We start from the raw sequence: 27086 nt of genomic DNA, 5'->3' as shown, positions 1-27086 counted from the left end.
TTCGGCACTACAGTTTTTTTTTACCTGCCGGAAAACTGTGTTTTCGCAGATGTTTTAGCGGCGAAGGTATTGATTAAGCGTTTATTTGAAAGTGATTTTATTCAATTTTATCACTTTTATTTATAATAATTCCTGTAGACCCGCGAACTCTCCATCCCCTCGTTACTTTGATTCCATTATGCCTATACTCTACTGTACTAGTCCTCTCGGATAAAATCGCTTTCAAATTAACGCTTTGATGCTTATATGTAAATACAGCACCTCAATTTAATACTTTCTAACTTTGATGGTTTATACTGTGCGTCCCCACTATGCCCCGACCTCGCTGTACTAGTTTTTTAAAAATAGTTTTACCCAAAGCAACAGAAAATGTATTTTTACTATAAACTATAATATTATGTATTATATTCTTTTTCCTCCCACAATAACTGCGTCCATTCTATAATATTCCAATATTTTCTACATACTATCCTACAAATAAACCCACCACAACCGTCTTTCTTTTATCTTCGTATAATATTATACCTACTGACTAGTAGATATTCCTTTATTTGTGATTACAAAAATGTCAAAACTATGTTTATATGTGAATTTTACTATGGTAATGTAACCACTGTCCTCTTAACGATAAATAAATATATATCATATTTTTATAATATTGTTAAATGTACTTATTTGTGTTCGTATTAATTGATTTGTATTGTGTTTGATTACCATTTGTTTTTCATTGAACTTTATTATTATATTTTGTTTCTGTTTTGTATTGTGTTTAATAATATTTGCTTTGTACTGTGCTCTACTATTATTATTGACTTTGTTTTGTGTTGTACTGTTTTTCAAATTATTAACCATGGCCTCATATGACAAAGAGCCGTGCCCAATGAGAATTGTGGATGATCTCGGCAGTGCATTTACCTTGGGACTCGTTTGCGGAGGAATTTTCGAAGCGGTAAAAGGATTCCCAAACGGACCGACCGGTTTCAGAAGGCGTTGCAACGTGAGTGTAAAAATCACAAGTAACCAAATCAGAATTTTTTTTTTTTTTTTAATATATTGATATTTAATTTCCAGAGCGCTTTTCAATCGGTCACCACCCGAGCTCCAGGCATCGGCGGAAAGTTTGCAGTTTGGGGTGGACTGTATGCGGCCATAGAATGTACAATGGTCGGCATTAGGAAGAAGGAAGATCCCTGGAATACCATACAGCAGTGCAAGTCTAGCCTACAACGGAAAATGCCAAAAATGTCAAATAATGTGTTCTTAACAATATCTTTTTGTGTATGTATCCCTTTATCTCTGTATCTGCTTCTTCTTATCCATTAATCATTTTTGTCTGTGTATCTTTATAACTTCTTCTTCTTCTTATCTATGTAACATGTTTGTACATTATTCTTTTTTGTGTACGTATCTTTCTGGTATCTTTCTTCTTTATTTATAACTTCTTCTTCTTATCCATTTACCATTTATTGTGTATCTATCTTTGAATTATTTTTGTATATTATCTTTTTTCTATGAATGTAATTTATAATACGTGTTAAAAAATATATAATTGTTATTGGAAAAAAAAAATAGGACCGGTACAATTACTAGACTACATAATAATGATAATAATATTTCTTTACTTACGGAGTTAAAACTACATTTTGCATTATATAAAATATAATAAGTAACATAGATATGATAGTATTTGCGGTTTTGCAGATTTATATTATATAACATACATTAATGTTTTTTTTTAATCTTACTCCCTTGTACAATAATCGCTATTTCGCCGAAACACGTTGTGTCGATTTCTCAACACGCTTATACTATACATGTTTGTATCGATCAGAACCAAAGTCGATTTGGTACTTAAAGGTTTCAAAAGTAAAAAAAAAAACCCACACTTCATTTAGTATTTTTTCTTACATAGACTCGAGAAGAAAACACATACAGTTTGAAAAAAATTATAAATGTCTTAATATTGTAAAATGTCCACATTGAGAGGTTAAAAAAATACCAAGGATAGAAACGATTATTTTTAAATACTTACTATCGGCTTTAAGAATACCCTGAAAATAACAACCCTCTCTTTACAAAATGCAAAACCCTTTAAAAGGTTTAAACCTAGCGTATATTTCCCTTTTGGATCATTTTTTCTTTGTTCAAAATATATACCACAATATAAGTTTGTATTATAGTCTATATCTGTAGTGGTACTCACTCTTTAGAGTCAAGATCGACTGGATCTTTGGATAATCTGTACTTGAGGTTGTGACGAATATCTTGAGATTCATTACTTAGACGACTGGAGGCAAGTGAAGCTGGGAGCAACATGGCTGTTTCTACAATTAAAAAAAATATATATATAAATAAGTAACAATTAGTATACATAAAAATAAATAAATCAATTTAGATAACAGTTTAGAAACGCTTATGACAACTGACACGCGATGAGTAGAAATAAAATTGACCTGCGGTTTAATTAATTGTTTAAACAATTATTAAAATAATTGTTCAAAAATAGTGTGAAGCCTTATTATGTTTTATTTGTGTAACAAAAAATTTAGTGGTAAAAATCTATTGTAATTTGATGAAAAAAAATCCTGTACAAATGGAAAAGATACTGAAAAAAGACCACAATTATTTTCAGAGGAACTGAACATTTTTAGCATGAAAATACATCAGTACAATATTAAACACCAAAACTCTATCTATCTTTTGACATGTGTGATTTTTGATACAAAATGTTTAGTGCTAAGTTACTAAGCCATTCAAAAATGCCTTCGTAAGCATTTAGATAAAGTATTAATATTACAATTTTGCGAACCAGTATTAAATAATTTTCATACCGTGATATAACCTATAGGAAAAACAATAAACCTACACGTCATTCCATAAACGAAATAATTAACTTAAAATGTTTGCATTCGGATGTTAACCACAGCAAACTGAGGATAGGAATAGGATTTGCATTTTGTTGTTGGTTTTATACTCGACGGATTGTATAAGCTTGCCCTCTTATATGACTTGGTTACACAAGCGGTAAACATAATGGTAATTTCCATATTGTTCATTATGTTTGCCACACACATGCGTTTTAAACCAATAAAGCCTTATACAGGCTGTTTCATTAAGTATAAGACCCCAGCTCATCTTATTTTTTGTCTCAAAATAATCACAATATTGGTGTTTTTCTTTTTGGGTCACTTTTTTTTAACGTTACATTACAATATTGTTTTTCCCCCTTTTTTGTTCTTTCCTGAGCGCTATCAGCATTTGAAACTTAAATGTTATATTTTTTTATTTACTTTTAAAATCAAGAATTTCTGAAGGTAAAACGAAAAAAAAAACCGTAACTAAGATTTTATTTTATTTCGATTTTAACCGAAATAAATGTCAATTGTTTTTTTTTTACAAATTACCGAGTGATATATAAAATTGCATTAAAAAAATATAGTTTCTTGATGTTGACAAAAATGTGGAAAAAATTGCCGTAATTCAATAATCGTGTTTGAATTAAATTAATTTTTTTTTATTTTTCTTCGACTTTTACTGTATTTAATATATACCATTTATCGAGTGAGTCGAACAGCTTTCATCATCAGAGTTTGATATCGAGCAAGTGAGTATTAAATAAGTAATAGACAAAATGTAAGTGATACTGTTGAAATATAAGTATAAGGTATGGGGTGACTAGATAGTAGATTATAATACAGGAGTTTGGGTAAGGCATGAAAGGAGTAGTTTGGGAGTGTTTCGGGTAAAACGTGAGAGATCAAAGGGATAGTATAGAAGGAGATTTAGAGTTAGAAGAAACCGATCAAAGAAACAAAAAACCTCTGCGAAATGCATCCATTTGCGTGAATTGTAAAACTCAAATAGCCATCTAATTAATTTAGGAAAAAACATAGCTAATAAAATATTACAATATGTTTAACGAAACCATTTTAGTGTGTATAATATGTATAATCAATAGAGCAGTTGGCGACCATATTACACACTTAAATCGTATCAATCTCATGTCACGGTCACCGAGTGCGAATGCGAGACAAGTATAATAATGCATTTTCCAATTGCTTTTGTCGTCTCCCAAAGGTTATAAGTATTGAGTTACACATTGTTATTAAACGCGAAACGTGATTCCGGTCGTTAAGGGAGAAGATATTGTGTGTCATCATATTCGGCCGAATAACGCCGGGCGCTTCCTTAATCAAATTCTCGGTTAAAGACTGTCAACAGTTGTTGTTACGGGCAAAAACCTACACACAATATACAGTCAATGTTAATTCAATATTATAATATATATTATTATTATCATCAACGCACGAGACCAAAAAAAAAAGAGTTTGACAATACCCACCCGACACACTACCGCGCAAAAACATAAAATGAAAATAAAAGTGTCGTCATTATTGTTATTAATTTATACATATATGATATATTTGAAATAAAACAATCTGTTTTCATAAACAATATCAGCCGCCGATATCAAATAACATTAAATTGATATTAAGGTGTCGTGTTGTGTGTTCGTACCGATAGCATATCGGTTCAATCATAAAAATAATACACAACAAAAAAACGAATCATTTTTCTTGGCATTGTGTCCGTGAGCTGAAAAAATTCAAAGCTTTCAAAATTTCATCTCGAACCAATATAATGTTTGTCTCCAAAAAATAATATTAAACGGTCGAGTTGATGAAGGTGTCAAAACTTAAGGAAGGGTTAAAAAAAAAAAATAGTAAATTCAAATTTGATCAACAAATTATGGACGGTTTACCACTAATATTTGCGGAAGTATACGATTGATCAAAGGTGCTTTTACCTACATTGACACATTACAATAAACAATAAACCATTCGATAAAAACAAACAAATACACGAACTACCGAACTCTAATTTTAAGACATTTTATAGAAACTTATTATAGTATAATGTTAGACAGTTGACTATGTCAATTATTAATTTCCATTCGAGAGGAATTCGGCTGATCGAAATTTTAATATTAAAATCAATTTTTAGCCAAAAACCAGACAAGAAGGTTTTTGATAAATACGATAAACCGAAAACGGTCGGTCGCAACGTTGACAGATTTAATTAAATCCGTTTTTTGTTTGAAATGCCACCGAATAGCATTCTCGTGTATTCGGACGAAAACAACATAATCCATTTGAAAACATCATCGGTCGTCTGCTGTGTTTGTCAAAAAACCGTCTGAGCACTAAACGGGAAGAAGACATATTTTGTATAAAACGAACAAACGATCTTGTTGTCCACCGTTTACAAATAAAATCAAAGATGGCAGCCATTTCGAATCGGTGGACACACATTAGAATGTTTTCAGAAAAAAAATGTCTACTTACCCCTCTCCTCTGGGGGGGGCCCCAGATCCTCGGCTAAACTATCTAGTGAAATATTTCAGACTTCAAACACTACTTCAAATAATAATAAGTAGTTACTTTTCACGCCCCCGAAACAGGGGCGACATTTCAGTTTTTCATAGGGTGGGGCCAAATTTTTATCGGCCCACCGTTCATTCACAAATATAAATATTTTTTTTCCAAAACAGTAATAACACAAGTTTTATAAACCTTCATACCTATTATACTCGGTAGTCAGTTCATCACTAAAGGTAGGTAGTTGCATAAAAAGACGGATAATTTACGTATCGGAAATTTGACCAGCCCATAAAAATCAAGGGTGGGGAAAATGCCCCCGCCTGCCCCCCCCCCCCAAATGACGCCACTGCCCCGAAACTCTGTCGAAAATTGGACCTTTTCACCTTTTCCGCGTGTAGTTTTGCTGACGCGCGATTCGGTCTTTTTATAGTCGTTAGACGCGAAATCCGTATAGAACAATAAACGGCGCCGAGTGTAGGCAATTTTATAGCACCTGAGACTGCATGACGCCGACGGGTATAATCGAGTAACAGCCGGGAGCTTTTATATCGAGCGAGCCGCTACACGGCTTCTCCGCGGTGGTACTTAACCGTGACTTGTTTCTCACTGGTGAGGAGACGGCAACACATCTTCGAATTGCAAAAATATCATACTGAGATAGCAGCACACAGACTATATGAAAACCAGATAGCTCATGCCGGCCGTGTAAACAAAAACCACGACGTCACGTGATTGTCAAATTGCATAATAACATCACAGATCAGACAGGAAGAAATTATCTTATCTTGTCAGTTATCATTATTAAATCTTATTTTTGATAACGAGTTTGTACAATATTAGTGTAAAAAATATCTTTACAAAAATGTATTCTAATTCATGCGGCTACACACTGATATGTTCGCGAGTCCCTATAAGTCTTTTCATATAGTCTGTAATAGTAGTGTCATGATGGTGTAACACTCTCCCCCCCCTCCCCGCATATCACATAAATAAAAACACTAAGCTTATGACGACTTGTAAGTGTTAATGTTATTTTCATCGCGTTTTCCGATTCGACCAAAAGACCAAATTGCTATCCATTTAATATTAATAAAAACGGTTGTGTCGTTAAAAAAAAACTGAAAGATAAAGTGTGGCGGCTGAAACTACTTTTCAACAATTTAATAGGTACAAATAAATAAGGATTTAATTTTGATATATATTTTTTGGAAACAAAGTTTACAATATAACGGAAAAATATATTCGTTTTGTGAAGGTTTGATATATATACCCGTTACAATTGCAAACAAGGAGGTTTGGCCTTTTTGAAATTATTTCAAAGACATTATAGTTGGTCGTTTTGTCGTGTTAGATTCTGTGGACCGTCTAAATTTTATATCCTATAACCTAAAATTGCGTTTGGATTCAAATAAAATATAGATGTAACCGCCGGCAACAAACAGTAAGGGTTACAGTACTTTAGAATACTTTTTTTTCTACTACCTTTTTTTAAGTTGGTTGGACAACGCTTGATCTACAAGAGACTTGTATAAGAATTTATACTCCAAACATTTATTTTTGCTATTTGATAACGTAACTGATATTATGGTTTACCGACGAAAACAATTCTGTGATATAATCGCTGCACACATTTTTCAAGGCAACGCTTAATACTCAAGTGGCAAGTGGGGCAATTCGTTGCTTTCATTTTATATTTGACTTCAAATAACAAGAAATATGTTGTTTATAACTTATAATATTACTTATGCTTTTTAAGGTGCTAAAAAAGTCAACTATATCCGACTGTTAAACGTGAACTTAATAATACTTGAATATAGTTGAATAAGTTTAAACCAAGAAAAAAGCGTTTATAATTTTGATAAAATAACTTACAACTACTACCCTATATATTTCCCTCTCCCCCCATGTGAAAAATAGTTCTTGCGCATCTGGTCTGGGAATAGAGTATAGCTTACGTGTGTTTTTTTTTTTAGAGTGGCTCGACAACTTTTTTTATTGGACATTTTTTTTTTTGTTGCCAAATTTATGAGCAAAACGTACAGGTGTGTCTGCGTGTACGCGTGGTGCGCTCTAATTCGGAAACAACCGTTTTGCAAAGGGCTAATTTAATTTTTTTTTTCAATCTATCCTATTACACACACACACACAGGTGGTAAATGTAATTTTCGCGTGGCGTGCGCTCGTTAGTTTGCCATAACGATCATATTGTCATAATTTCGATTGTTTAATGATAGTACACGAACGCATCACGTGGCCTAGGCACCGTCTAATGTGTATAATCTAATGTGTAATTATTCGTCTGAATAACAAACGGGAGGACTTGTTTTTCTTTTGTTTGAACGTACCTTTCAGGGCACTTCCGGGATAGTTTGGGCACCTGGTTCCCATACAAGCCCGTTTCTGGATCAGGGACGCACAGTGTTTGCCGCCGTTCTCAGGCGCCTTGACCACTTGCCTTTTCCTGGTCATCATACCGCTGCCACACTCGGTGTCGCATTCTGTCCAAGGTTCCCATTCCGACATCACACAGTCGATTACTGAAAGTAAAAAAAACAATAAATAAATTTAAAAAATAATAATAATAATACACAGTTTTTTAACAAGTATTATTGTACTACGGCTCGTTCGTTATTTTGCCAGGCACAGAGATGAGCAAAAATGATCAATTTTCATCGAACTCATCAACGGACATTACCCGTTGTAAATGTAATATATACAAAAAGTCAGCACAGCCAAAACTGATATAAAACAGTCTACATGCCGTGTACACAGTATAAACCAACACGTTACATTAGCAAAGTTCGGTCAATTTCAATTATTAAATCTGAAAGTGATTTCATAACAACGTTCAGCCCAAGCCACTCGCAGTATAAACCAGCACACTAAGAAATTACCAAAGAGGAGTCTAGTATCCATAGATTCGCTTGCTAAGTGTCTTAAAAATGTTGACTACTCGTGGTGGTATGATTCCGTTTTAGTTAAACGTTAAAAATTCGTAGGGGGAAAGATAAACGTTTTAATAATGGAAAATTCACAAAAATCTGGATTTTTTTAATTAAAGCGGTTCATAAACGAAACCCAGGGAATGGACCAACCAACTCCTTGTTTTACTCTTTTGAAATTTGACCGTCAGAAGTTTGACAGGCTTTTTGTTCTAAAATAAACATAAAACAGCAATTATAATTTTATGTATGCGAAACGCATTGATAAGAATGCTGTGTCAACAGTGAAAAACTACTATTACTTGGTAGTTCATTTTGCTTTTTTGTTTAAATTAAGTTATTATATATAATGTTTATATAATATTATCAAAATTATACGGTAAAAATATATTAAATCAACCGAAAGACGTTGCCATATTCGAAATCTGTTTCAATATAATTTTTTGACAAATGTTTTTTCCTACCCCAAACATACCGCCTGCAATTTTACGCCTGTGGAAAATAACTAATAAGACAAATTAAAACAATATTATGTTTATACAAAAAAAAAAAAATGAATTAAGAGCAACATTAGAATAAATCTAAATACAAAACCCACACAAAAAGTAAATACATTTATTATGAAAATAATAATAATTAACATTAATAAGTATGACTTAATAACATAAAAATTAATAAATAAATAATTTTTAAATATTAACGAATAAACAAGAATAACTCAGTAATAATATAAATAATTGCAAACAAATACATTTAAGTACATTGATACCTACAGTGAGGTGTTTAATTTTGAGGATGATATATAGGCAAGGGGCACAAAGTGCGGCACGTTTGTTTGATTTAGCCTCGTTGTGTCTTAACAATGGCAACTTTAACGACATTGTCCTCCTCTTGACATAGCTCAACGATTCGACCCACTCTCCTTTGAGTTGGTGGTAAACATTATATTCTTCGATTAAAACCGATTCCAAATTTACTACTTGCTAGACCAACTGTGTAACGCTTTGCCAGCGTCGAACACGGTTTGGAGTTATGGTAATCGAGTCTGGTTCGGGCAACAAACAGTGTTAAACAAAACGGTTGTTATTGTTCACAAGTAATACAGGCCTAACCCCGATTGCTATTAGAGAGCCAAGAGGAACATCACACGTTGAGAGGAAAAATATATTAAAACATATTTTATACACAGCAATGTGGTCTAGAACGTGGCTGATTTTTGCCGTTTTTCATATGCAGAATGACGGTCCAGGCAATTAAAGTAAAAATAACAAGCATAAACACTTTATGTGCAAGCTGTAACCTTAATAAAATGGTATTTCATTCAATAATTTTTCGCGTCATAATATAGTATTATTATGCTTAAACAAATGTATCATTAGGTTTTTTTATTCAAATTATGAATGCAATAAATTATGTGTGAGCGGTCGAAAAAAATAATAACCAAGTCTTTGTTTTTCTTTGTTTACTCGGGGCAGTTAACTTTTATGGAAAACCTTTAAGAAAGAGAGATACACCGGTATATTATGGTTTTTGATATAAATCAAATCTCAACCCTTGTATTGTTCCAAAGTAAATTGCCGGGCTATGGTGTTATGTTCGAGTTAATTTGTGAGCTAAATAATATATAGTTTAGCGTCGTCGCGATAAAGAATTATAAGGTGAAATACCGTTTTAAACTTGTATTAGTTGTTTACATCAACAACTAATAAGGGTACTAAAAAGTAAAAAAATAGATACATTAACAAATATTTGCCAAAATGCGTTTTAAAATAAACAGTAGTATTAACGACAATGTGTACTTTTATGAGTTTTTAAAATTACACAAAAACCATATATTTTATCTCGAGTTGAGTTAATCTACAGAAAAAATGTCAAGACAATTCGAGATATTATTTATTGTACGCGTAGGTAGGTGATAGTAATTTCGTATAGTGATGAAAATTGAAATTATTTTTCGGCCGACACGTTTCAGAATTCACATTTATGTCACTTCCAACAGAGCAAATAACATATTATATCCATGTTGCAAATACAAATGTGTTATGTCAAAAAATAAGGGCTCGTTGAGTCGTATGTGTTATGCGGTAATTGCTATTTGCTTTATTTGTAATGCAGTTTTAACTTTTGGCAAAAATATAGAAGTTCATCCGTCAACAATGAAATTATTATCGTCGGATTTATCGGTTGTGCAATATTTGCTTTGTATTTTAAACAAGTGAAATGTAGTACATATTATTACTGTCAAAGATGAATATCAGCCGTATACTCGAATCGACTACTTATCCGTTTCTAATCAAAGCGGTAAACATGTTATAACATATTATTCTGTGGTTGTCCAAAATAGTTTGCTATACTGCAAGTAAAACTCTGAACCGATTGGGAAACGATTTTCATGAACCAATAATAATGCCTAGGTATTTATAGTTATTTCTAAACTTGAAAAAATATGTTAAATACAAGTTTTAGAACATCATTCCCATTTTATTCAACAGGCTTTATACAACTGTAAAAACATCATATTGAACAAGATCGGCGCACACACATTCTTCCAAAGTTTTATGAATAAAAAAAAAAACATAAAACAAATATCGTTATCTTTTTACTACTACTTCAAGCATTAAGGAATATGATAAAACGGACGACGCTCGTACTTGTTGTATAGCCATAAAACATTTTTTTGGCGAGTCGCAATATCCTCTGCGCCGCCTTCCTTTTTACAAGACATTTTACATCCTTTTATTACAACGGAAAAAAAATAATTTTGAGCGATCGAATAGTACACGGTAGTAAACGGAAACAATAACGAAAAATAACAGCTTGTCCGCGTCGAACGACAAGAATAAAATTGTTCATATATTCGGCCGTAAAAAAAAAGAGAGAGAAAAAAATGTCTCAACATTAACACATATTTTTTGTATTGCCAAGCCAAACGCAGAGAGAGGTATTCAAACTTTTCAAAGTACACCTAGGTTTTGTGAATTTGGAACTCTCTACAATTAGTAGCAAAAAAAACCAATTGTTTACACATCATGCGCGACGTCGCTGTCTCGTCTAACTAGATGATTCAATCTTGACAAAAAATAAAACCTACAACACGTGTCTAAAAGAATAAAAAAAAAATCCCATTACACCCGTACCCGGATTAGCCGGTCGGGGGAACGCCGTGGAAATCCGACGAGACCGGCTTAAACTTTTTGTATAATCAATTCCACGTCGGTATAAATACTCAGCACAAAGCAAGGAGGAATATTTTCATATCGAATTAATTCGTACAACGGCCGAGAGGGGTAAGTTTTTAAAGATATTCGACGGGCGCCAAGGTGTATTGTATGGAAACTTTTCGCTCGTCTCTTCTGTACTCAATCCTCCTGCCCATCATCACTCTTTCTCTCTCTCTCTCTCTCTCTCAGTCAGCCCACTTGATCCCTCTTCCTTAATACCTTAGCATTATGCTTATTTACTTCCTCTCCCGAAGCGAACGAGTCTACGACCGCCAATGTACGAAAACTTTGTTTACCGGTTTGCTCGAGTGACTCTTAACTTGACACAAAAAAAAAAAAATAATAATAATAGAAAATATTTCTACTCGATAAAATGGACGAATTCCTGCCATCAGATTTTTGTTTAAGTCTTAATAATTTAGTCTGTAATTGTATACAAACAACAATCGGATTGAAAGCGCGGTAAGTTCTACAAAATCCTAAAACTACTCCCCTTCTCGAGCGGAATAAAGAAATTTGACTACCCAGTACCCTGTCTTGGGTCTAATAATATACATCAAACAAATTTGTCGGTTTTTAGATTTTGATAGAAATGATAGAAACTCTCAACTTTTGACCTTATGAAGCACTTTTTTGCCACTTTAAATCTTAGGTCTTTTAGTCTTAGGGATTGTTATTATTTCAAGGAATTGCCATCATATCCTCATTGTCAACATTTCCAGTAACATATATGTATGACGTATGCTATATAAAAATATAGTATGAATGTTATAAATAGTGAAACAAACAACATGCTTTGTCGATTTATTATATTTTCAAGCAAGCAGATGTGACAAAAAAAACTCTTCCCGTCCAAAAATGTCCAATTAAAAGCTATAACTTTAAAATAATAATATATACTTATGTTTTAATATTTGTATTTATTTAAATGTTTTAATAATTATATTGCCAACTATACCTTATTACTATTAACATAAAAAAAATAAGGTAGTAAATGATTAAAATGTTTAAAACAAACCGTCTACTTCTAATTGTCAGGTTAAATATATTTATCGGATTCACCGCGACTGAATTAACTGCAGTACATCGAATTCTCAGTGATTATAAGGAGTACAAGATGAGATAACCTAGGTTAAATTACACGCCACAGACCACATGGTTTACATTGCAATACTTCACAATACTGTACTGAAATAGATCTGAGGGATTAACATATGTATTTAGTTTGCCATCTAAGGCAGCGTGTCTTATGAAACAACCGATTTTAGAATGAGCTTCGTTAATTATACGTCATGTAAAAAAATAAAAATAAAAAAAATAAGGATGAGTAATATAATATATTTGAAAACAAAAAAATATCACTAAGTCGTTATCGCCTATAGTGATGCCTATAGCTGATATATTACACCCTATGTTTCCAACAGGATCATAAAAATACAATTTTGTAATATTTTTTTACAAGAACTTTTCAATATCCGATTACACGCGTTAGGTATAACACATGAAGAATATTTATTACAAAAAAAACAGTATAGAGTTTCTGTTGAACAACACCCAGGATGAGGATAATGATTTATTCCAAAAAAGTACTACATCAATCCCGTCTAAATCTCAAAGTTGGAATATTTTTTTTTCAATGTTTATATTATACTCGTAGTTTAGCATTAACTTTAAAAAAAAAAAAAGTTTTAATTGAACAAACGTTGTATAATAGGTAGTAGATTTTTTTAAAAAATTGATTTATTTATTTTTTTTAGTATAATTACAACGAAATTACTCATGTAAGATAATAAGAAATGCAATTGAGTGATAAAAATAGGTAAAATGACAGGTTGATTGTGTCTAATAAAACAATATAACAAAACTATAATACTAAAAAAATTAAAATGGTATAAAATTATAAATTTATTATATTTTTTTAAATATAGTTAAAATAGCTTTTTAGTAGAAAACAATTTCTATAGAATTTTCGTTAATTTTTTTTTAAATTAATTTTTTACATACCTATTGCTATCATGGATATTTATATATTTTCCATGAATATTATTCAAATTATAAAATCCATTTAGGACACAGACGTTGGACTTTTTCACGCCCCTGATGTATGCATAAATAAGTATAGACTGAAAGATATAGAACAGGTAACGAATTAAATAACTACCTTTTATTTAAAACGAATTTCCATAAAAATTTTAAAATAAAAGTTTATTTGCAAAAGTTTCATAATATCAGTAGCAAAAAAAAAAGAATTAAGAACAAATTTAAAAGCAAATCCGTGTACCAATACTAATAGCCATTATCTATTAGAATAAAACATTAAAGTTTCAGTAAATTTTAATAACAACACAAACGTTGAATTTATTAAATACAAAAGTAAAGAATACTGAATGTATTATCACACAATATGTAACAATTTAGTATTATTTAAGAAAGTAAAAAAATTGCAGTGCGTTGATTCCATTGAGAGAAGAGTAGTGAAAAATTAAATAAGGAATACCACAATGTATTCCATCAGAAAGGGGATTCGTTTTGAGGAGGTAGGAATGAACCGAATGAATGTATATGAGGTCTAAACTCAGAACACTAGATAACATTTAATTTGGATTTTTGTTGAAGCATTTGATCCAAGTCTGCAAACATTTGTTCCTAGTTAGTTTGTTTAGTTTAGATCACGGACATGGACATGGTTTAGATTTGCAAGTCTGAATGTCTTTGACCAAGCAAGTTTGGAACGAGATGGGCAAATAAGAAGCGACGTTAAAGGGCAATGTTGAATTGGTTTTTCGGTACATAAAAGAAAATAAATTAAATATCAATAATTTATATTTTGTTAACTAATAAATTTTTATACATTTTATCAGTTAACGTTACTTAGTGCTATATCAAATTATTTTTTAAAGCGTTTTAGTTCCTGCGCTGGTTATTTTCTTTTAGATCAGAGTATAGGCAATGCGAAAAAAATGTTCATACATATATATATATATATATATATATATATATAAATTTGAATAATGTTATCTTTAGGTTACTTGCGTTACGTTGAAAAAGTACATTAAAAAAATAACGGTTGTTATTATAACGGAACAGAAAACCACCTTTATCATCTCTTTAGACTCTTTCACATATTTTTTTAAAATTTGTTCAACTCCTTCAAGAAAAAAATTCCATAGAAATATGTACGTTACATTTTATTTCAGCGGTAGAATCTAAATGAAATAAAATTATATTTTTAAGTGGGTTATGTACAAAACTTATTCGATAATGAAAATCCATTTAGGATAGAGAATATTATGTGGAATCACGTTTTTTTTTCTCCGAAAAACTATTATTGAACTTGCAATCGAATTCAGGACCACGGTATTAGCTATTTTAATCATAAACTGGATTTTTATCAGCTAAAGCCACGCGGATATTGGATTTGAAATGTTGTGCGACTTGACTGCGAGTATGTGTATTATATATACAATAATAAAATGTCTAGGGAATAAATTGATTCTTCGTATAGTACAATATGATATAGTAAATAAGTGTGTGTGTGTGTGTGTTTGTGTATCCAACGTTGCAAATACATATTCATAGTCACTAATTAACTGTGACTCAGTCAATTTGATCTTATAAGATAATAGAATTTTTTAAATTATTCTTTTTTATACATTTATAGTTAATACGTCGGTCTAATTTTGATATATTTTTTTAAAATATAAGCCCATCCCTTTAAATATATCAAATTTGAGCTAACTAACAACAATTGAGGTATGAAAAGGAATAATTAAAAGACTTCTGTTGGACTGCTTCAACTATTATTACTACTCCACAGTGGACAATAAATTGTACAAGCACTTTGTTGGGCGAGCAGAGAATACTATTATTATTAACGTTTGAAGTCTATATTTTGTACGCTTTTTTGTATCCATAACAAATGCAGAATTGGCCACGTGTCTGATATGGCACACGACCAGTATAGGTTTTTCTTTTTTGGACTACTTACACCGTCTAGACAGTGAACCTATCTACAATACGTTTCCCGAGACTCTTCAAAAAAGTTTATAGTCAAGTTATTTTCATACAAAAATCAAAAGCCAATTCGGTGACACGAAAATATGAAGTGAGATATTATTATCTTTTTCTCAATTTAAATAACCTGTCCGAGGGGAAAGAACAGTGTTGTTCGACGCATCCTGCATACATTATAAGGCCGCAGTGAAGCGACAAAACTGACACATTACTTTTATTATAACTTTACTTTTTCCCATAGAAGTATACACTAAGTATGGCCGAGTCGAATCACAATAGTTTTGGATATTTTTATTATAATATCCAAGTAAGTGTTTTAATTGTACAATTAAAACACACTTAATTAAAAAGAAATGAAAAATATTAACACTTATTAAATTACAAAGCAACTAATAATGCCTTGAATAGCCTATCTTTGACTACATTATATTTTATACTATAATATCTACAATCTAGACTTTATGGCACCGGTTGTTTGTAAATCAACGATAGCATATTATATTATATTATATTTTGTAGCTTTGCATAAACACTGTCATATAAAAATCGCTCTACAAGTCATTATTTCGGTAATAGAAGTTTATAACGCTCACGACAAAAATATAACTCCTTATGCGTCGTTGTAGTTAAAGCGTTACTTTATTTATTTTTATGGACACAAGACGGCGGCGTGACATTTGGACATAAAATAATTATTATAAAACACATGGTAACGATTCAAAACTCCGCGCAACGTCTATTTATAAATGAAATAAATGCACATTAAACTTACACAAGTACCACGTGGAACGATCGTTTCCTAACTCAATGCGCGGTTGGTAACAATTTTGAATTTGAGTTTTTCAAAATTAATTTTCAGCTTAGGTTCATTCATTTGCATCAGTTGATTCTCTACAAAACGTATAAGTACACATCTCTTTTACTGAAAAAAGTAGTTTGGAGTTTCCAAATCCATTCCTACGAAAAGCGGTTAACTGATAAAAAACGAAAGCTTTATTGTGTGTGGACCGTTTAAAACTGGCATCGTCTCAGAATGTTTTTCTTGCCGGGACAGCCCTCTTGTTGTTTGTACCTTCTTGAACTTCTTTATTACTTTTTTGAGGGTTTTTTTTTTCGTTATTCCAGGTAAAATTAACTCAAACGAAATAATGTACAACGTTTTGGAGTAGTCCGAGGGGTTAAGTTTTATTATCTTTCAAAGTACAATCCCCAATGTCTAGAATAAAAACGTTTTCGTTAAAATGTATATAAAAATATACATGTACTCATTTCATATATATATACGTATATAAATGCGTATGACCTTTTTTTTTTTGTTATAACCGAAATCGCCTGTTGCATTTATATTAGGCGCTTACAATGGTATGTTGTAAATCTCAAACAAAGGTCTTTATAAAAAACTTTCTTTCCCTATATTTCTTTCTTTTTCGTTTTGTTTTATTAAATGTCTTTTTTTTTTATAAATGCTACTTTATAAATTATCGGAACTAAACTACGCCAATGGAATTACAATAACTGTATACATTTTAACTTGGTTTTTGTAAAAGCTTCAAGGTATTATTTTTAACTTATACAATTTATTTATCAGTAAAAGCCATTTTGGAGCTAAAAATTAATGCTTTTGCTGTGACCAAATTATGTAGCATAGGCTGGTGGTCGTATTACAGTTCTGTAAAAATAAAAATATTTGTTTTATTCCTTACTGGTTTATGTGAAAAACTGAATTTCATTTAAAAGATTCAGTTTTTAATTTTTAATTAAATAAATTACATTTTAACATTTGTCAAGATTAAAACCCATTTTTTTTACATACAAAAATTTTAAATCCGGGGGGAAGGAAAGTAAAGTAATTGTTTTATTAGACACAGACTAAAACTCTAATATTCAATTGATTAAATTAAAAGATCAGTTTTATAAGGTTTTATAACAAGCTGTCGAGACCTGGCGTTGCCCGAGATTTTGTCAGTTCTCCAGGCTGTATATTGTAAAGCATTGGCATACTTAGCTGTAATAATATTACAGAATACCATTAACTTATATAATGTAAATTAAATTTACTTATAATGTTATTATTAAATTATATCATATTATGTAATTCTATAATTTAAACATTAATAAAAACAAATTATCCAAACCCAAGTTTGAGATTTCAACAGGCTTGATTTAGTAACCCTGAGAGGGTACTGAAAAATATTTTTTTTTTTTTTTAGTCGCAGTTCAGCGTATAGATATTATTTTATTTACTAATTGTAATTTTTTTTTTACCGAGAATGAAACATACATCTGTGGTACAAAATGTAAAGCGTAACAAATACAAGTGAGTCCCATGTGATTTGTGACAGACATTACCCGCAAAACCGCGTGCAGTCACTTCGTATACTGTCTGTTCTGGAAGTCTATTCTCTTCAAATTAACTTCTGTCGTTTGTCAAACATGGAGATTTTCTAATTGTCGTTGAAGAGTCATTGTGTTCTGTTGCTTGTTACGCTGAGTCAAATATGCGAAACACAAGAAGTAATCCGAATGGGTTTACTGTACAACAAAACAATTCCTATTCATTCGATTTTACGTTAAAATGTGTGCTTACACCAAAACGGCTGTATTTGATTTCCATGAACAACAAACTCAAAGGATTACTTATGTAATCCAATCATAAACTTCGTCGACTCCATGATTATTACTTGCATGTTGCGATGGTAAAAAATGTCAGAAGAACAAATAGTCAGCAAAGTTGGGTAGAAAGTAAGTAATAATAATTTTAATGGATACAAAAATACATTTTATTATTATTAATTATATATTATGGCGCTTCAAAGCGAATCTGTTAAAATTGAGCTGTAAAACATTTACTTTTTCTAAACATATTAAATATTGTGTACGACATTATTTACACAAAGTATATATAAATACAGTTTGTAAAGTATTCGAATAAAACACTTGAATACATTTGACTTTATTGTGTAAAATTTTAATCACTTTTTACCAGTAGTATTCAATTGGTATGTCGAATACTCTAATTGAATACAAATTCATTTTTATTTAATGTCCAGCGTCAAATTAATTTCTTTTACATTTTTATAATATTAATAAATGCGCAAGTTCAATTATTGAAAAAAAGCATAAAATCAATAATGGGCGTGTACAAATAAAACAGTTTTTTATTTATTTCTATAACTAACTTTAAGATAAAATAAGGTACAACTTACATATAAAGACAGCTCTCACCAAAAACTTATTTGACAACATTTAAATAATACAAAATATTAAAATTGTTTTAAAATTTTAAAAAACAAGTATTAAAAATACCTTTATATAAAAAATTATATGAAAAGAAAAGTGCATAGAGCTTGCTCGTTTTAATATATAATATTTTTCATGATGATATTATTTGAATTAAAGAATACATTTCTAGATGAGAACTTTATTATACAAATTTTAATAGAAAAATAAAAAATAGCAAACTACAGGTTAGAGATAAAAGGTATTTGTTGTTAACAAATCACTTTTGTTTTTGTGAACTCAATTATTTTGTATGATTTATTCTTTTGTGATATGTACAGATTTTTAATTATACTTTTCGTGTAGAATTATTCATTTATTTTATTATAATGGTCATATAACGTTAAAGTAAATATGACTGTTTCAGAAATGGGCTGGCTATTTTTTTTTTTTTTAAATAAAAATGTAATTTAAAAATGTCGGTTATAGATATAAAATATTGCAAATCCATCGATTGCAGCCAACCAGTGAACCGCTCGTTAATATAATAATATTGTAATCGAATAATATATATATATATATACAATACTAAACAATCGCGGCCGAGTAAAGTTAATTAATCAAACAGCGGTGTAAAAAAAGTGTAACGCAATTCGGGTGGTGGTCATTAATTACCCGTTTGGTTAAGGAACTGGAAAAAACCCCGTTTAGCCACAGCAAAAGTCCACTGCAACGTATTAGTTTAATTTTTTTTTATTTTAGAAAACTAACTAGGTACTCTGCTAGAAGAACATCCGAAGCAAATAAACCGACGAGCAAGAGGAAAATTCTGTAAAACCTTTGACTACGTTTTGTTTTGTTTTTTATAAAAAAAAAAAAAAAAAAGAGTATAAAAAGTCATCAATTACCATGTTCTCGTGAAAGACATAATTCGTTTTTGATGCTTTTTAAGTACTTCTAACAAGTAAGTAATTAAATTCAATAAACTTTCATCTGACAAATAATTGTGTAGTTTTCTATTTAAACAACGTTTTAATTATGGCTGTCTTTAACGCGTTTCCGACAAAGACATAATTATAAATTGAAAAAGTTAAATCAGAACACAAACTTTGTTATTGTTATTGCTTATTTTCATCGCAACATCATTATTATCTGCGATAATGCACCGCGAATAACTGTCGAGAATTGAGATTATATTCATTTAAGGCGATCGGAAAGAGCCAAATTTCATACAATTAAAGACTAAACGTGAATTCATTTTTCAAAGTGTTCCCTGAACAGATTTCAAAACAAATTTTTTTTTTATAAAGTTTAACACCTCTCTACCGTGAGAACCGAAAGGCTAAATTTTGCCACAACTCAGAGAAAAATAACGTTACATGTTTTGTAACTAGAAAAACTTAATTCATTCTTACATTCAAATTAGTTGGTATATTTAAAATGGTTCTAGGAACAATATTGTTGTCAAATATTGCTTATCCTTTGTGATCTTAATAAATACACTATGCGTTTGTCTTAAAAGAAAAATTGAAACGTGTAAGCCCTATAAAGTGTGAGGAGCTGAACTGGAAATTAGTAGGGACACTTTACACGCATACCAACGCTCTTTTGTAAATATCAAAATTGTTCCCAACCCGCCAAATAAAAACCACCTACCCCTGTGTGATTTAATATACAAAAGATAAACGTGTGGCAAAAAAAAAAATTAAATGCATTAAAAATCAATTGAAATATAATTCCGGTGTTTTTTTTATACTTACGAGTATTAAAATTTTGTAAATATAAAGACCATACCTTGTAAAACAAGGAATTATAGAAGTTGGATGTATTTTTCTTTTAATCGGAAGACACGACAAAGGCGCATTGACTTATTATGAATTTAGTTAATTTTTCCATATTTAGAAGTATAATGAAAAATTGCAGATCAATGTTTCTTGCCCAAAATATTTTAAAAAATCTTATCGTACATAAAACAAGATAGTATGATCGAAACACGTTTTAAGTCATTTTTTTCAAATATTGTTTTCTTTAATTTTTCAATTGCTTTTTTCGATATCAAATATTTCTGCTATCTACAGATTAACATAGCGTTTGTTTTAAAGTGTTTTTATTTAAATTTAAAAATGAAAAAACAAAAATGTACAATATATTTTTTTTCTTTTCTGTGTATAAACGCAAACCAAATGCTAAGCAAAAGAAGTCACCGGCGCGGCGTTTACCTTTTATATATAGGTAAATATAAAGTACAGGTACCAGCTACTAATAATAATCATTGTACAAGTTTTTTTTTTTTTTTGTCATCCGGAACAAGTTATTATATACTATTGTTCCGGACCCCTGTGTCGCTCAAGACCATTAGTCTCAAGATAAATCACGGATGTTCAGATTTTACATTTTTTTAATTTTTTGTTTGGAACGTTTACTTCTTTATATTTGTTTAACGTCCAACCGTGTCGCAAGCAAGCAAACGCGTACACATAACAATATACATAATATCAGAAGCGTTTTGAAATAAGAAAACCGACCTAACCGACTATAATTTTTTTTCTCGGATATAATAGTATTATATTATATCCGTATAATATTATAGCAGTCTTTATATTTTGTATTTATACAAGATAACCGGACGCACAAAAAATAGTATTACCGTGATCTCTTATCTCTTACCTACTGTACACATATTTATTAAAAAAGAAAACAGAGGAGAGAGAAGATGCTCGCACGATATTAGTACATATAAATGTATACCTATATTATATGTAGGTACACAACTGATGTCGTGACATGTCGGGGTAGTCGCCTTATGTTATTCGGGTCGTGACTGATTGCGACCTTGTTGCAGGCCAGTGAAAGAAAGGGAGAGAGAGATAGATAGATGAGACCGTTTAGAGTCGAAGAAAGAAACAAAAACCCGATAGAATTCCTTTACCTTTTCAGAAGTTCCGTCTCCAAAGCCGGTTCAAAGAACTCCATCCCGAGTCCAACCTATTTCGTTAATCACGCAGGACTCGGGCACAACGTAATTACACATACCTAACCGCGCATTGGATACACCAACTCCTGTTTTTTATTTTTATAATTTTGGCCTAAATTTAAACGAGTTAAAGTGCAATTTAATTATCAAACCATTGATCACGAGATTTCAATAGAGTTTTTCAAGTCTGTCATCTATAGGTTTGTTGTTGTCAGATTATATGAACATGTCAATTTTGATTTTGTTGTAAAGCTATTAAAAACGTGGAATTTTTATTAACGTAGCTTTTCTGAATTTAACAATCGTAAATGACTGTACTATTAGACACTTGGTAAGATCGGTCCTCGAATTTGGTACAGTTATTCGGAATCGTTACCATGTCTGTGTTAAAAATAAATTAGAGAAAGTGTTCAAAGGCGGTTTCTGCGCTGGATTGCTCACACAATTGGCAAGCCTTATTCCCATGTTAGAATTAAGACTTAATTTAGCAGATAAAAATGTTTTTTTGTCTGCAAGTTATAACGTCATACACTATGGTTGATTGCCCATATTGAGAGAATTTTAGGCTTAGATTTTAATGCATGTTTCGCTAATATTTTTTTTATGCCAACAAGCTTTTGAAACTATGTTAAATTGTATGTTCACTATAAATCGCCTTTTATCATCGTATAATGAGGTATCTAATTTTGATATTTCCCATGATAATGTTTCTCAGCTCTAATTTTAATTACTTTAAAATATTAGTTTAGTAACGCCTCATTGTTGTAATATCTTTCATTCAATACCGCTAGTATTTATATAAGTATGTGAATATTTTTTAAATAAAAACAATTATATATAGATATATATATACACGTTTTAATACGTTTCATACATTAACTTCCACTTGTCTCATTAAACGCTTTTTATTTTTATTTAAAGTAACAACAGCGTTTTTAGACGTCCCGAAAAAAACGTTCCCCTTAAAGAACTATAATAAAAAAATACTTTAAACGATAATTATTATTACTATGTTTACTAAAATGTGTTTTATGGAAAATTAAACGTCGATAAATCACCTTTTTTCATGTAACGAATGACAAGTCCAGAGAAATTACATTTTTTTTTTTTTTGTTGTAATAATGAGCTTTGAAAAAATCATAATTATAATGTTGTCGCGCGTTAGAAGCACAAAATGGGAATCAAACGTAAACAAACAAACCGGCGTTTTAACGAAAAAGTGAAAATTTGATATTTTCATCTGACATATTGGGGATTTCTTATTCGAATGCGTGGGTAAACCAAAAAAATAAGCCAGTACAATGTGTTGGGGGCAAAGTGGGGACGAAACGGAAATCATATTGGAGCTGGGGATAGGTCACAGATCTACAGGAATTATTATTATAACTGAAATACTTGGTAGGATCGCTTTGGTTGAATTTGGGGGGAGGGCAACTCCACCTGTCCAATTGTGCGGGGATCGACATTGCGCAATATTCCAACGGTGTAGTAGGTTTTTTTTAGTCAAACGTGATACAATATATTATTATCTAGTCCAGTCGTCGTTGGCGCGATTGACCATCGTCGACACCTCGGCGGCCCGAACGGTCATTTGTTTCGCCCGGGAAACCGGTCAATTTATCTCTTGAAAAGCGCGCGCTTCCCCGCCCGTTTAATTGAGTGCAAAGGACGGAAAATAAAATGGCCGTCGCGCCACGCCTGTATAAGAAACGGACGCGGAATAGGACCTTCCTAAATTGCCACCGATCTGTCTGAAGTGCCAAACCCTTATTAAGTTTCCGCAATTCGTACGCAATACCAGACGGGCAACTGTGAAGTGTATATATACACTCTGTGTTATATACATCTGCTCTGTAGAGGTATTGTGTAATACACTAGAACCATCATCAGCGAGCATCTCTTTCGCACACGTGACCAATCGATCTGTCGCCAAATATTACAATCCTCCAAACCTTCACCCCCCCCATCCCCCAAAAAAAAGACATTAGCCTACATGTAGAAATTGAATTTTGACGTATCCCCGGTATGTTACCCACGTACACCGATGACGGTAGTTTTTTTTCCATAGTCAATAATATATGTATATTCGACGGTAAAGGTGGTGTGTACCTATATTAACGCAGTATCGATGGTCGCTAGAACAAGTATATAATAATATGACTTTACCCGTATAATGTATCTGACTTTGTGCTGTAAAAAAAATAAATTGCTTTTTTTAAGCCGTGCAAATCGTCTACACAAACAAAATCTGTTCCGAAAAGGATAGCTCGGTTAAATAAACATTTTTCCAGACGTGTAAAATCGTTGAGTTTAGAAAAACATTTTTTATTTAAGATATTTTTGATTGTTTTTAATTTCAGTGTAAAATACTAATTTTGCCTGAAACGCGGTACAGCCGATATTCGTTAATATGCTTATCATGCTCAGGACTCGTTGTACAAAAACTTACTGATAAAAATAATTATATTGGACAAAATAAATATTATAGGAGAACCTAAAAATGAGATAATATAACCAATTACACGGACATCTAACCAAGTTCCAAATATGTATGGAATACATTTTAAGCTTGAAACATTTTTATAAATAGCCAAATGAATTTCGAATTTGTAGGCAATATTCTTTAGACAAGGTTTTTATCAATAAACGTTGACAAATCGAATCAGAAACTTTTTTCCTAAAGAGATGGACACATTTTCTTTATTTCACTTTTTTAGGTGTGGATTTCAGAAATAAGTCTGATGATCCATGATCTAGAGCGAGACCATATCATACACAAATTTCTCAAAAATCTGTAGTTAAACCTTATAATAATTTTAAGATAAACCCCCAAAAAAAGGGGTAAATTACATTTTGAGTCAACAGGTAACTGAACAATATTTTCATTATATTGTTGCTTGCGTTGTTTGAGCAACAACGGCAACAAGTTATTAATCACACACGATCAACTGTAATCTAACCACCATAATTTTGTATTTTTATTTATTTACAATATTAACGCCGAACGGCTTTTGACACAAATACATACCAAATCGAAGAAACTAACCTAACAAAATGATAATAAGTGACGATCATTCGAGGAAATCGCCTAGTTAAGAATATAAAGCTACTGTTGGGGTATTCTGTTGCGGTTCTCCTCCTCCGGTGCGACGACTGTGGTCGAACCAGTTTGTACTGATGCCGCCAAATAAGGGTAAACCGCATCGTCGTACAAGAGAATGTATTTTGTTTGCATTTTTATTTTCTCTTTCGGTGACACTTACAGCAGCTGGCCACACAAAATTGTGAACAAATAACTGTTTTCCCCTCCGTTTAAAAACCTCAAGCAACTGTGATTGTCCCCGGGAGAGATGCCGTCGGCAAAAAGTTCTATACTAAGCCGTTGCCTAACCGTTAAAGGAATATTTCTATGTCGAGCACAGTTTTATTGTCGTCCGAGAATACACTTTATGCACTTGCTTTATGCTGTACCGGTGAGTCGTCCGAGCTTATACTACATAAATATACTACTGTAAAATATACTCTCAATGGAGAAATAGCTACACCCACATTATTACTGAACGCAATTTGACGACTGGTGACCTGTAAAATTTGTCTTACAGAGACACGTACCTACCTCCTGACATTTTTTTTTTCCAGAAAATATTTTTTATCCCCGTTCCTCTTATTCGGGGAAACTTGAGTGTTACGTGAAATGTTTAGTGAGAATAATTTATTAATGGTTGATAATATTGATGATAATAACAATAGTAATAAAAATGATTATTAATATGTATTTAAATTGTACAATAACCGTTATTATTATTCCTTATAGTTACACAACGATGTGTGAATAAAAAAACCTTTTTTTAATCAAATAAAATACCAAAAATCTATGGTTACAAGTAACTGTTAAGACCGCCTTAAGTTGAGTTTTGAACGGTCAGTGAGGCCTCAAACATTCGGCAGAAGATCTGAGGAAGAAAAAAATGATGTAAATATGGGTTATGCCCAATTTAGAAGACTTTTCAGTTTCGCTTTTGGATATTATTTTCTTGAGATATCAACTAACTAACAACACAACTATTAACTAATATTTATACAGTATATTATGATCATTTCAAGCATACTATATATAGTACCGTCGGGTGCATTTAAAGCTCCAAGATAAACTCACTTAATCGACAACTTTGTTTACCTATACACGAGTCCTGTAAGGTATTGTCGTAATAGAACACAGGGAATGGCATATAAAATACATAATTTTATCTAACTTTCAACTATAGCTTGTCTGTGATCTTTTTAGATTCCAAAAGACAACGAATACCGGTTCAGGTCCTCGTGAAGACACATAACTGTACTGTTATGTTAATATACAGAACTGACTATTTAATATTCCCTGTTAATCCTGATTCGGGGAAGTATACAAAGCGAATACGGTGAAATACTTTCTACCTATACAACCAAGATATATTACGTGATCAATCAACCGAACGATATGCAAATAATCCTATTCATCTCGGTAAAAGGCTTTTTGCATCTGCAAGTTATCCTCGCAAAGGTGGTTTTAAATGGTACGACGGTCTATCGCTTCGGACCGTGTTCTGTATTTTAATCATACTACATTTTCTGGTACAAAATCACAAAATAATAATTTAATTAATACACTATTAATCAATGTAAACTATCTAATGATACATATAGCTTTGTCGGTATTTTGTAATTGCCTCGAATCCAAAACACATGAGTAAATAATAATCGATCATATAAGTTGATTTATTTGTTTATTAAATAGGGTACTATTAAGAAAACAATTATGTATTAAATCCAGACAACACATTGTATAAATATATTATAATATATAGTGTATAAATACTATAAAATAAAAGTATTTGTAAATGAGTAGCGACTGTGGACACGGGTTTAAAGGGTTAAGACAAACCGGGATAATAATAGTTGTAAAACCGTTTTGCACTCACTCGCCGTTTTATCGGTTACTCCATAAAATTTACATAACTCTCACATGCATACACAATATATTATTATGTCCTGTGTATATTAAAATATACACGTTGGTATACAAGGCCATTCACTAACAATGACCCGTGGTGAATATCTCAGAAGATATTAGACTTTTCAGAATAATTATTTTCTATACATTCTGGTTAACAGTTCACAGTGTTTTGTTGATGTTTAAAATATAACCCTATATCCCGATTTATGCGTTAAAAACCTTATGAGCTTAAGCTTTTTAAACGGTAACGTATCTATCTTATTAACTATATTTGTATCTGATAATTCACTAAAAATGTTGACCATTTAAGTTTCAAACGTTGATAACGCTCTAGAAAATATC

The 27086-nt window shown here is 31.4% G+C and overlaps 1 protein-coding gene across 1 annotated transcript in view; it reads right to left on the bottom strand.

Annotated features, from left to right (window-relative positions):
* The window catches only part of LOC126847002 (somatomedin-B and thrombospondin type-1 domain-containing protein), a 62797-nt gene that overhangs the window by 12637 nt on the left and 23074 nt on the right, over positions 1 to 27086 (bottom strand). Inside the window, exons 2-3 of the mRNA XM_050586923.1 lie at positions 7727 to 7918; positions 2204 to 2324 (exon numbers count right to left, since the gene is read on the bottom strand). Of these exons, the coding sequence (XP_050442880.1) occupies positions 2204 to 2324; positions 7727 to 7918 (313 nt within the window). The remainder of the gene's footprint in view (positions 1 to 2203; positions 2325 to 7726; positions 7919 to 27086) is intronic.

This window comes from Adelges cooleyi, unplaced genomic scaffold, assembly GCF_023614345.1.
Source record: "Adelges cooleyi isolate 19-005CV unplaced genomic scaffold, UGA_ACOO_1.1 ACOO_flye_CR_arks_rails_tigmint_CR_PRNA_9, whole genome shotgun sequence".
In the NCBI taxonomy this organism is placed as follows: domain Eukaryota; kingdom Metazoa; phylum Arthropoda; class Insecta; order Hemiptera; family Adelgidae; genus Adelges; species Adelges cooleyi.
This window is presented reverse-complemented; position numbering and strand designations above follow the sequence as displayed.